Consider the following 11,324-nt stretch of genomic DNA (forward strand, 5'->3'; position numbering starts at 1 on the left):
TGCTGCAGCATGGAGGCTGCAGCAAAGCCAGCCAGCAGTTGACACATTTCCCTGCCAGGCTCCCCCAGCACCCAGGGAACCTTTCAACAGCTCCAGGTGGGAACTCTGAGTGTGGAACCCTCTCCTAACCCAGCCCTTGGGAGCCAGCAGCTGCACCCCTGTGCCCCATCATGCATCTACTGCTCCTGCTCACCCTGAGCTCAGCCTCTCCCTGCCAGTCTGTGGACAGCAGAGTGTGCTCTGCCTGCTGCCTGGCAGCTGACTCCTCCTGACTCTCCCAGCCCTGAGAACCTGGAGCTGTGAAGTCAAACCTTCTGCTGCAGCTGAGGCCTCCTGCTGCTCTGTGCCACAGTCTCTGTGTCTAGAGACTTGAGACAACACCGAGGCCAAGCAGGAATCCTTCACTGACTTTGGCACCTTGCATACTCCAGACTCAGGGACTGGTGGTACCCTGCTTCTGGCAGCAGCAGAGGGCCTCTTGCCTGGCACTTTGCCTCCCTTTCTCCTGTCCCAGTGCTGCTGACAAGCAAGACTCTGCTTTGCACTGGGCAGTTTCCCACTGACTCCACCTGCTCAGTGGCACAGCCCAGCTGGCCTCACACTTTGACCCCAGTGTGAGGGAGGGAGTTCTGTTCCCTCACCAGATCTGCCAGGGGTGGCCTGCAGAAAATGCAGCAGGAAGGACTTCAGCAGATGCCAAAGAACTCCTTGCTAAACAAAGACTTCTGCTAATTGCTCAGAGCTGGAACAGAACTTGCAGCACAAGGACATGGAGCTGTTGCAGCAGGGCCAGAGGAGGCCATGGCAGGGCTGGGAGCCCTCTGCTGTGAGCCAGGCTGAGAGAGTTGGGGTTGTGCAGCCTGGAGAAGGCTCCAGGGAGACCTCCTGGTGGCCTTGCAGTGCTCAAAGAGGCTGAGCAGGAAGCTGGGGACAGGCTCTGAGCAGGACCTGTTGGGGCAGGCCAAGGGGAGATGGTTTGAACTAGAGAGGGAGATTGAGACTGGAGAGGAGGAATGTTTGCCACTGAGGGTGGGGAGAGCCTGGCCCAGGCTGCCCAGAGCTGGGAGCTGCCCCTCCCTGGCACCACTGCAGCTCAGGTTGTCTGGGGCTGGGAGCAACCTGCTGTGGCTGGGGATGTCCCTGCTGGCTGCAGGGGCTGGACTGGATGACCTTTAAAGGTCCCTTCCAACTCCAACCACTCTGTGGTTCCATGAATGATGTCCCCTCAGCTCTGTAAGCAAACAGCACAAACTGCTCAAGGCTGCCAGGACAAACTGAAGCATGCAAAGGCCACCAGCCACTGCCAGAGCACTGCACAGCACGTGGGGAGACAGGAGCTCCTGCTGGAAATGGTGGTGGGAGCCCAGCAGAAGGAGCAGGCTCAGGAGTGGGCACTGCCTGTGACTCGCAGAGCTGCCTCTGTTCTGTCCTGCACTGCCAAGCACCAGAGGGCTCAGCACTGTCTCCAAACATCACCTGTCCCAGCAGCAGAGCTCCAAAGAAGCAGCTTTATTGCAAAGTGATTTCTCCCTGCCTAGAGGTTCAGCTTTGGGCTGATCACAAAGGGCCTCACTTCACTCCACTGCACTCACAGAAGACACCAATTACTGTTCTGATTAGAGAGGATGTACAAGGGAGAGGCTGGCAGCTGAAGCATGGACCTGGGACCCCTGCCCTGCTGCTGCCCACCTGAAGAGTGAACCACAGTGCAGATGTTGGCTTCCACATCTGCATTTACCACAGGTAAGAGCTACCAATCACCAGGTGGGCTGGAAATTGGGTGACAATCAACCTTCTGCCCCCCACGACACAACCAGCAGCACAACAGGGCCAGGAGCAGCACAACAGGGCCAGGAGCAGCACCTGCAGCAGGCACAGGGCTGGAGCAGCCACAGGTCTCCCCTGGGTGAGGAGGGCCAGCCGCTGCCCAGGCTCTCCCCTTCCTTCTCCCCCCACACTGCCTCCTCAGGAGGCCCTTCGTGGCACTGGCCTCCAGCCTCTCAGATCAACAACCCAAGGACCACAAAGTAACACAGCAGAAAAGGAAGTCCTGTGCCCCTGCCAGGGTGGGGCTTGGCACTGCCTTTGTGCCCCCAGGCCAAGGGAGGAGACTGCCACCCCCGGCCCTGCTGCAGGCCTCTGCCCAAGGCTCCTGGGGGGTTTCAGAGAGAGAAAAAGGAAGGTTTGTCTCCAAGCTCAGGGAAGAATCAGGTGTGAGAGGAATCCAGCAGGCCCCCTTCCTCAGAGGGAACAGAGGTGTGTGGGAAGAGAGTGTCCAGTGCTTGGCTGGGGCAGTCCTTAGGTGATGTCCTTCTTCCTGGGGGGGCGGTGGATGTTCCTCACCACGCACTTCACCATCCACTCGATGCCCTCGTGCACGCCCTTGCTGGGGAGGGAGACAGGCACCCAGGGGTCAGCACCCCCACCCAGCTGCCAGCCCCCACCCCAGCCTGCTGCCAGCCCCCAGCTGCCAGCCCCCACCCCAGCCTGCTGCCAGCCCCCAGCTGCCAGCCCCCACCCCAGCCTGCTGCCAGCACCCAGCTGCCAGCCCCCACCCCAGCCAGCTGCCAGCACCCAGCTGCCAGCCCCCACCCCAGCCAGCTGCCAGCACCCAGCTGCCAGCCCCCACCCCAGCCTGCTGCCAGCACCCAGCTGCCAGCCCCCACCCCAGCCTGCTGCCAGCACCCAGCTGCCAGCACCCAGCTGCCAGCACCCCCCCAGGAGCACTCAGCACTGCTCAGGTCACATCCTGAGTGCTGTGTCCAGTTCTGGGCTCCTCAGGTTAGGAAAGATGTTGAGGTGCTGGAAGGTGTCCAGAGAAGGGCAACAAAGCTGGGGAGAGGTCTGGGGCACAGCCCTGGGAGGAGAGGCTGAGGGAGCTGGGGTTGCTTAGCCTGGAGAGGAGGAGGCTCAGGGGAGACCTTCTTGCTCTCTGCAACTCCCTGCAGGGAGGTTGGAGCCAGGTGGGGGTTGGGCTCTTCTCCCAGGCAACCAGCACCAGAACAAGAGGACACAGTCTCAAGCTGTGCCAGGGGAGGTTTAGGCTGGAGGTGAGGAGAAAGTTCTTCCCAGCAAGAGAGATTGGCCCTGGGAATGTGCTGCCCAGGGAGGTGGTGGAGTCCCCATCCCTGGAGGTGATTAAGAAGAGCCTGGATGAGGCCCTTGGTGCCATGGTTGAGTTGATCAGATGGTGCTGGGTGATAGGTTGGACTTGGTGATGTCAAAGGTCTTTTCCAACCTGGTTAATTCTATTCTACTCTATTCTATTCAACAGCCAGCCAGGGCCAGAGCCAGCAGCCAGCCAAGGCCAGAGCCAGCAGCCAGCCAGGGCCAGAGCCAGCAGCCAGCCAAGGCCAGAGCCAGCAGCCAGCCAAGGCCAGAGCCAGCAGCCAGCCAAGGCCAGAGCCAGCAGCCAGCCAAGGCCAGAGCCAGCAGCCAGCCAGGGCCAGGGCCAGAGCCAGCCAAGGCCAGAGCCAGCAGCCAGCCAAGAGCAGCTCAGCAGCCAGCCAAGGCCAGAGCCAGCAGCCAGCCAAGGCCAGAGCCAGCAGCCAGCCAGGGCCAGAGCCAGCAGCCAGCCAAGGCCAGAGCCAGCAGCCAGCCAAGAGCAGCTCAGCAGCCAGCCAAGAGCAGCTCAGCAGCCAGGCTCATGTAGCCCCTCAGAAGGTTCTGCCCTGCAGTTTTTCACTGCCACCCCTGCTGGTGTCTCACAGACACTGAGGAGCTGCTGTCCTGCTCCTCCCCATGGGAACTCCAGCCTTTATTTTCCTGGTGTCTGTGCACATCTACCTCACATTTAGTCAGCAGCTGTGTGGAAAGCTTGGGAAGAACAAGCCTCAAACCACTGGTCAGCTGCTCTGAGGTCAGTCTTGCTGCAAGCCTCAGGCTGCCTGGATCCAGTCTTCCACTCCTGGCTGCAGCTGTCTGCAGTCACCAGTGCTGGGGCTGCCAAGTCACCTCTCACTGAGGTCTCCACAGCTGCCCAGCCACCACCTCCACAGTTTCAGCTTTCTGAGCAAACTCAAGCTGAAAATTTGGAGGAAATTCCAGAGAGCTCAAAACTAGAAGTGGTTGGGAAATGCTGCCCTGCAGGAGATCATTAGCTAAGCCTTCTCCATTGTTGTGGTCATTCCCCTGCTGCTTGGCATCTCTGGCTCTCAGCACAGCAGAAGGATCTCTCCCCTGGTTTGAGAAGCTTTCTCTCAGCCTTTGCTTAGCTTGGACAACACCAGAGGCTGTTTGTGAGAGTGAAAACAGAATCAGGGCATTGATTTGGTTGGAAGAGAGCTTGAAGCTCCTGGAGCCCAAGCCTGACCCCAGCACTGCCAGGGCACCACCAAGCCATGGCCCTCAGCACCACAGCACTGAAAGCCCTCCAGGGATGGGCACTGCACCTCTGCCCTGGGCAGCCTGGGCCAGGCTTTGACAAACCTCAAGGAGAAGAAATTGTTCCTCATGGCCAACCTGAACCTGCCCTGGGCAGCTAAGGTCATTTCCTCTTGTGCTGTTGCTTGCTCCCTGGGAGAAGAAGCCAATCCCCACCTGGCTCCTCTCAGGGAGCTGCAGAGAGCAATGAGGTCTCCCTCAGCCTCCTCTTCCCCAGGCTGAACACCCCCAGCTCCCTCAGCTGCTGCTCCCCAGGGCTGGTTAAGTCACAGTGTGTGGCTGTGTACTCCTGAGTCTCCCAAGCTGCACCCCAGACCACAGGTGAGCTGAGAACACTCAGGGATTGTTGTGTTGTCTACATAACAAAGCTCTGCTGCAGGCCAGAGCAGCAGAGTGGCTCTGCCAGCACTGGGAGACCTCTCCTGCACCAACAGCTCCAGCTGCAGCTCACTGCTGACACAGAACCCAGGGGCTGCAGCAAGCCAAAGACTGCCAAAGTGATTGGGTGTGGAGAAGGGAGGAGAGAGGAGAAGCAGCAACATCTCCACACACCTCTCAGTCCTGCTGCTCTCAACCAGGAGTAGAGAAGGGAAGGCTCCAGGCAGACCTCAGAGCAGCCTGGCAGCAGCTGAAGGGCTCCAAGCAGGCTGCAGAGGGACTGCTCCCAAAGGCCTGCAGGGACAGCACCAGGGGCAGGGGTTTGAAATGAGAGCAGAGCAGATTGAGATTGGAGGGGAGGAACAAGTTGTGCCCCAGGAGGCTGCTGGAACACTGCAGCAGGTTGCCCAGGGAGGGAGCTGAGGCCCCATGGCTGGAGCTGTGCAAGGTGAGGCTGGAGAAGGCTGTGAGCAAGCTGCTGCAGGGGAGGATGTCCCTGCTGAGGGCAGGGGGCTGCACTGGGTGGCCTTTGGAGGTCCCTTCCAACCCAAAGCATTTTAGGGCTCTCTGATTTTTCCCTCTGTTTCTTTCATGGGAAGGTTTTAGAGATGAAGCTGCTGATCTGCTGCAAGTGCAGGATCCAGCAGGAAGCAGCTGGGAAGGAAGCACAGCTCCTTCTCAGGGGTGATTGGATCTCACTGTGCTGCTCTCCTGTGTGGCAGCTGCAGCTGTGCTCTAAGCCAGCCCTCCCCCATGCCCACACTCACCCAGTCAGAGCAGAGCAGGCCTGGGTCAGGCAGTCTCTCTTCCCAATTTTGATAATGCAGTCACTGAAGGCTGTCTTGATGTCAGGGATTGACAGGCAAGTCTGCAAGGGAAAGCAGAGGAGAGCTTGCTGTCTGTGCCAAAGGAGATGGGGACCTTCTGCCACCTCCAGAGCTCAGACTCCCTCAGGATGGCACCACCCTGCCTGGCCAAAGCCACCTGCACCACCTGGACCCCTGTGTCAGCACAGCACAGCACTGGAGGCTCTGGAGAACAGGTTCTATGAGCAGCAGCTGAGGGAAGTGGAGTTGTTCCAGCTGGAGGAGGCTCAGAGGAGACCTTCTGGCTCTCTGCAAGTCCCTGAAAGGAGGCTGCAGTGAGGTGGGGTTGGGCTCTGCTCCCAAGAACAGGACAAGAGGAAAAGGCCTCAAGTTGCCCCAGGGGAGGTCTAGGTTGGATATGAGAAGCAACTTCTGAGGGTCCTGGAATGGTTTGGGCTGGAAGGGACTTTAAAGATCCTTTGGTTCCAAGCTCCCTGTCAGGGGCAGAGACACTTTCCACCACAGCAGGCTGCTCAAGGCCTCATCCATCCTTTTCTTCACTGAAAGGGCTCTCAAGCACTGGTGCAGGCTCCCAGGGAGCCTGCTGGATCCCCATCCCTGGAGGTGTTCCAAGGAGGCAGAGATGTGGTGCTGAGGAGCAGGGCTTCCATCCAGACTTGGCAGAGTTGAGGAAGGGTTGGCCTGGGTGAACTCAAAAGGGCTCTGCCAGCCCAGCTGACTCTGTGATGCTGCTTGGAATCTCCTCACTTCCCCCTGGGCTGAAGCAGAGTGACAGAGCAGGAGGGGGAACACCACTGAGCCATCAGTTCAGAGAAGCTCTGTTTGAGTGGTCAACAGGAAGCCACAAGCAGGACTCAGGCCTGGCAGCAGGAGGTGAGGCAGAGCAGCCACCAAAGAGCAGCAGTTCAGCTTCTCATGCCTCAGCTCCCAAGTTCCCCTTCCTTTCCACCTCCCTGTCTGCATCACTGTTTGTTTACAGCTGTTTGGTTTCCCAGCTGAGGCCACACAAACCACAAAGCAGGGCAGCAAGGTACCCTCAGAGCAGCAGAGCCCACAGCTGACCCTCCTGAGGAGATGCTATCCACCCAAGAGCTGAGAGGAAGCTCCCCCAGCAGCTCAGCTCCCCCAGGAGAATGCCCTGCAAAGCAGCTGCCCAGAGACAGAGGAGTTCCTACTCTGATTGCCACAGAAAAGCATCCCCCAAATCCCCCCCAGCCCCAGCTGAGTCAGGAGCTCTGCCTCAGGCCCACCCTGCTAAGTGGAACTGTGCCTGGAGAGTCCTGTGACCAGCCACAGAGCTCTGGGGTGCTCCACATGGGAAGTGCAACCAAATCCTCCTGCAAAGCCAAAGGGATCCCTGGGGAATGCTCAGCTGCTCCCTCCAAGGCCTTGGCTGAGGCAGGTGAAAGGCCAGGGGGAGCTGGGGAGGATCTGCATGCTTTAGAACCGATCCTTGCTGAGCACAGCTGCCAAGGCTGGGCCTCCAGGTCCCACTGCAAGGCTCTGGCTCCATCTAGAGATTCGAGACCCCAACTGCAGGAGAGGGGCTCCAGGCTCAGGGCATGTGGGAAGGATCAGGAAGTGTGGAATGGGTTAGGCTGGAAAGGACCTTAGAGCTCTTCAGCTCCAGCCTCCCCCACCACGGGCAGGGATGAATCTCAGCTTGGCTTGCTTGCTCAAGGCCTCATCCAGCCTGGCCCTGAACACCTCCTGGAGGAGGCCTCCACAGCCTCCCTGGGCAGCCTGTTCAGGTCCCAGCCACTTGAGGCATTCTCTTTCCCTTCTCCCATGCCAGGCTAGATGAGGGCAGCCCTGGCTGTGTCACCTCAGCTGCCCCCCTGCAGCAGTCACTGGCTTGGCAAAGGAAGAGTTGTGCAGCTCTGGATGTGCTAGGAGAGTCCAAGCTAAGCTCTCAAGAAGCAGCATCCCCTGCAGCCAGGGCTGGAATGCTGGAGCACAAACAGTGCTCCACTGAGCAGATCTTATCTGGCTAAGGGGAAAGGATGCTGCTCTTGCACCACAGCCATTTGTTATGGGAGCAGCTGTTAGTGGTGCAGCAGCATAAACAAAGGGCACCAAGCATCTGGGGGGGCTCTGACTAAACAGGAAAAGACAGCACCAAGAGTCAGAGAATACCTGGCCTGGGGGTTAGGACCTCTCCAGCTCATCCAGACCAAGCCCCTGCAGCCAGCAGGGACAGCCCCAGCCAGAGCAGGCTGCTCCCAGCCCCAACCAACCTGAGCTGCAGTGGTGCCAGGCAGGGGGCAGCTCCCAGCTCCCTGGGCAGCCTGGGCCAGGCTCTCCCCACCCTCAGGGTTGAATATTTCTTCCTTCTCTCCAGGATAAATCTTTGAGTTCAAGCCATCACTCCTTGGCCTGTCCCAACAGGCCCTGCTCAGAGCCTGTCCCCAGCTTCCTGCTCAGCCTCTTTGAGCCCTGCAAGGCCACCAGGAGGTCTCCCTGGAGCCCTCTCCAGACTGAACAACCCCAGACACCAAGCCACAGGACAAGAAAACCCTGCCACAGCTACAGAGTCTGCTCTGTTTGCAGCCAAAGTTCAAAGCACCCAGCTGGATGCAGCTGCAGTGGATGCCACTGGCAGAGGGCTGGAGGAGAAAGGGAGAAAAGCAAAGCCTAAATGCACAGATCAGCCCAGGCCAGAGAAGCAGAGCTCAGGTGGAGGCAGAGCTCACCTCTCCAAGGCTCTTTTGCTGACCTGAGAAGGAAAGCTGCACAAGCTTACCTCTACATCCTGCTTGTTAGCCAACACCAGAATGGGAACTCCCTCCAGGGCCTCACTGGTGATCATCTTCTCTACAAAGAACAAGCAGAAAACCAGAGGCTCAGCCAGCCCTGGCAGATGAAGTTGTGCAGATGCCTGACACAGGAGAGCTGGACCCAGGGGTGAGGCAGGGAGGTCTCACACCATGGTTTCATTTGACAGAACCCTCTGGGTCTGCTCTCTTCACAGAGTTTCTTTCTGCTCCACATGCAGGTTACAGAGGATCACTGAGGAGCCCAATACAGGACAAGGAACTAAAAGGTCCAAACCCATGAGCAGAGCACAGACTCAGGACCACTACAGGCCGAAACAAAACCCCAGACCAGACAGACTGCAGCAAAAGAAGTGCAAAAGCCCCCCAGAGGTGTCCCCACACAGCTCACTTCAAGGAGCCAGGAAGAGATGTGACAGTGGTGAGAGAGGAGTGCCCCAATCCACCACAGCAGAGGCAGAGGAAGATGCTCACCAAAAGCTCTCTTGGACTCTGAGAGCCTCTCCTCGTCAGTGGAGTCGATGACATAGATCACTCCATGAGACTCAGCATAGTACTGAAAGGAAAGCACAGGGCAGAGTGACTCCATCCCCAGCACACCCATCCCCACAGGACTCTCTGGTCCTCTCCCTGGTTGCTTTTTCAGGTGGCAACCCAGCAGTAGTTGTTTCCTGCAGCTGTGCAAGGGGAGGCTGGAGAAGGCTCCCAGCAAGCTGCTCCAGGGGATGTCCCTGCTGAGCACAGGGGGTTGGACTGCATGAGCTCTGGAGGTCCCTCCCAACCCAAACCACCTTGGGAGTCTAATCCAAGAGCCAAAGAGAGGTCTGAAAGGAAATAAAATGCATCTCCAACCTTGTCCCAGAGAGCCTGGAGCTCCTCCTGGCCACCCAGATCCCAGAACATGAGGCGAGTTTTGCCAACATCAATAGTTCCAACTGGGGAGAAAGGGGAAGAGAGAGAGAGTCCTGCAGGGCACTGGTGCCAGAGCCACAGCAGGGCAGGCAGCAGAGCCAGGGCAAGTCCAGCTCTGAGTGCAGCACTCCTGTGGGACACCTGGGGGCTGTCAATTCCCAGCCTAGGAGACCCTAAAAAGGAGGTGAGGAGCTGGGAGGTAAAATCTCTGCTTCCAGCAACTGGGCACAGGCTGGGAGAACTGGGGAGAAGAGAAGGCCCCAGGGAGACCATGGAGCAGCCTTCCAGTAGCTGAAGGGAGCTCCAGGAAAGCTAGGGAGGGACTTTGGACAAGGGCTGAGAGGGACAGAATGAGAGGGAATGAGCTGGGAGAGAGGAGACTGAGCCTGGAGATGAGGAAGAGATTCTTGGCAGTGAGGGTGGGCAGACTCTGGCACTGGCTGCCTCCTCCCTGGAGGTGTTCAGGGCCAGGCTGGATGAGGCCCTGAGCAGCCTGGGCTGGGGGGAGCTGTCCCTGCCCATGCAGGGGGCTGGAGCTGGCTGAGCTTTAAGATCCCTCCCAGCCCAAACCCATTGTAGGAGCCTAGGATTTTATCTTTGCCAATTCTGAGAGGGTTCAGGGAAGCAGCAGCTGCTGTGGAGCTGTGCAGGGAAGCTGCCAGCACTGCCAGGAGCTGTACTCACTGTTCAAGCCAACAGTGGTGGTGATCTTGGACAAGCTCATCCCTTTGTAGCTCTTGTTGAAGCGAGTTTTCGTTTGCTCAAGGAAGGTCTGAGAGAGGAACAAGAGATCAGTGCTCACTCAAACAGTTTCCCAGCTGCAGCCCCCTCCCCCAGAGCTGCAGCCCCCTGCCCCAGAGCTGCAGCCCCCTGCCCCAGAGCTGCAGCCCCCTGCCCCAGAGCTGCCTTCCCCTTGCTGCAGAATCCTCCTCCCAGCAGGTCCTACCCTTGGCACAAAGCCCTCTCCTGCTTCAGCAAGGCAAGGAGGGATCACAGGTGGATGACCAAACCCTCAGCTACAGCTCTGAAAGCTTCTGCCCAGCTTAAGCAAGAGGCAAAAGCTGCCTCTGGTGTGGCATCACTGCAGGCCCTCACACCACTGAGCTGCCTGCTGGCAGCTGTGTCTGAGGAGGATGCCTGCAGTGTCCTGTAGCCTGCACACAGTTAGGGACAAACAGCACTTACAGTTTTGCCAGCATTGTCCAAGCCAAGGATCAGGATGCAGTACTCATCCCTCTGGAACATGTACTTGTAGAGGCCAGACAGCAGAGTGTACATCCTGCTCCTGCAACAGGAACCAGGAAACCATCAGCAAGCAGCTCACCTGCCCCAGGCTCAGCCCCCAGCACAGCCTCTCCCCAGCCCCAGATGAATAAATCACAGAACCAAAAGGCTGGAAGAGATTCACCCAGAATGTGGAGTCCAGCCCAGCAGTGCCAGGCCACCACCAAAGCCTGGCCCTCAGCACCACAGCTCCATGGCTTTGGACACTATCCAAGGGTGGGCACTCCACCACTGGGCAGAAATTGCTCCTCAAGTCCAACCTGAACCTCCCCTGGGGCAACTTGAGGCCATTTCCTCTTGCCCTGTTGCTCGTTCCCTGGGAGAAGCCAACCCCCACCCGGCTCCAGCCACCTTTCAGGGAGCTGCAGAGAGCCAGAAAGGGCATTTTGGGCCCCACTCCTTGCTCCTAAGCCGGGAAACAGTCTGATGGGATCTTCACTGTTCAGCTGGGTGCAGCATCTCTTCAAGGCAGGCAAATCCCTCTGCTGGAGTTAAACCTTATCCAGTGACAATCTTCTGTTATGATTCCCACCACAGAAGTATTTTGTCATCTTAAATGCCACGAAGATGAGAGAGGCCAGCTGACAAACCGAGAGCACAAGGGCCACACTCAAGGCAAAGCAACAGCTCCAGAAGGGCCCTGGGGGTTTGCTGTTGGCTTTGCACAACCAAAGCAGAGATTTACTGAGATTCAGGAAGTTTGGGTACCAAGTGCTAGAGCTGACTCACAGAACGTTGCAACAGCTCTCCTCTTTCAATACACAAA

General features: G+C 58.2%; 1 protein-coding gene across 1 annotated transcript; it reads right to left on the minus strand.

Moving 5' to 3' along the window:
• Nucleotides 1–1,842: 1,842 nt before the first annotated feature.
• ARFRP1 (ADP ribosylation factor related protein 1) lies at nt 1,843–10,552 on the minus strand. Its single transcript, XM_009901769.2, has 7 exons — nt 10,460–10,552; nt 9,959–10,046; nt 9,215–9,297; nt 8,837–8,918; nt 8,332–8,402; nt 5,529–5,629; nt 1,843–2,386 (listed from the first exon to the last, which is right to left on the minus strand). The coding sequence occupies exons 1-7, from the start codon at nt 10,550–10,552 to the stop codon at nt 2,299–2,301; spliced, it is 606 nt and encodes a 201-aa protein (XP_009900071.2). The 3' UTR covers nt 1,843–2,298.
• Between the last annotated feature and the right edge of the window lie 772 nt (nt 10,553–11,324).

Source organism: Dryobates pubescens, chromosome 26 (assembly GCF_014839835.1).
Source record: "Dryobates pubescens isolate bDryPub1 chromosome 26, bDryPub1.pri, whole genome shotgun sequence".
In the NCBI taxonomy this organism is placed as follows: Eukaryota; Metazoa; Chordata; class Aves; order Piciformes; family Picidae; genus Dryobates; species Dryobates pubescens.

What these genes read in the sequence shown, in the direction of transcription:
- ARFRP1 (XM_009901769.2), bottom strand. Translation starts at nt 10,552, where the DNA reads ATGTACACTCTGCTGTCTGGCCTCTACAAGTACATGTTCCAGAGGGAT. An exon ending in TGGACAATGCTGGCAAAACT is followed by an intron (nt 10,047 to 10,459) that starts GTAAGTGCTGTT and finishes TTCCTCTCTCAG; the next exon opens with ACCTTCCTTGAGCAAACGAA. An exon ending in TCCAGGCTCTCTGGGACAAG is followed by an intron (nt 8,919 to 9,214) that starts GTTGGAGATGCA and finishes CTTTCCTTTCAG; the next exon opens with TACTATGCTGAGTCTCATGG.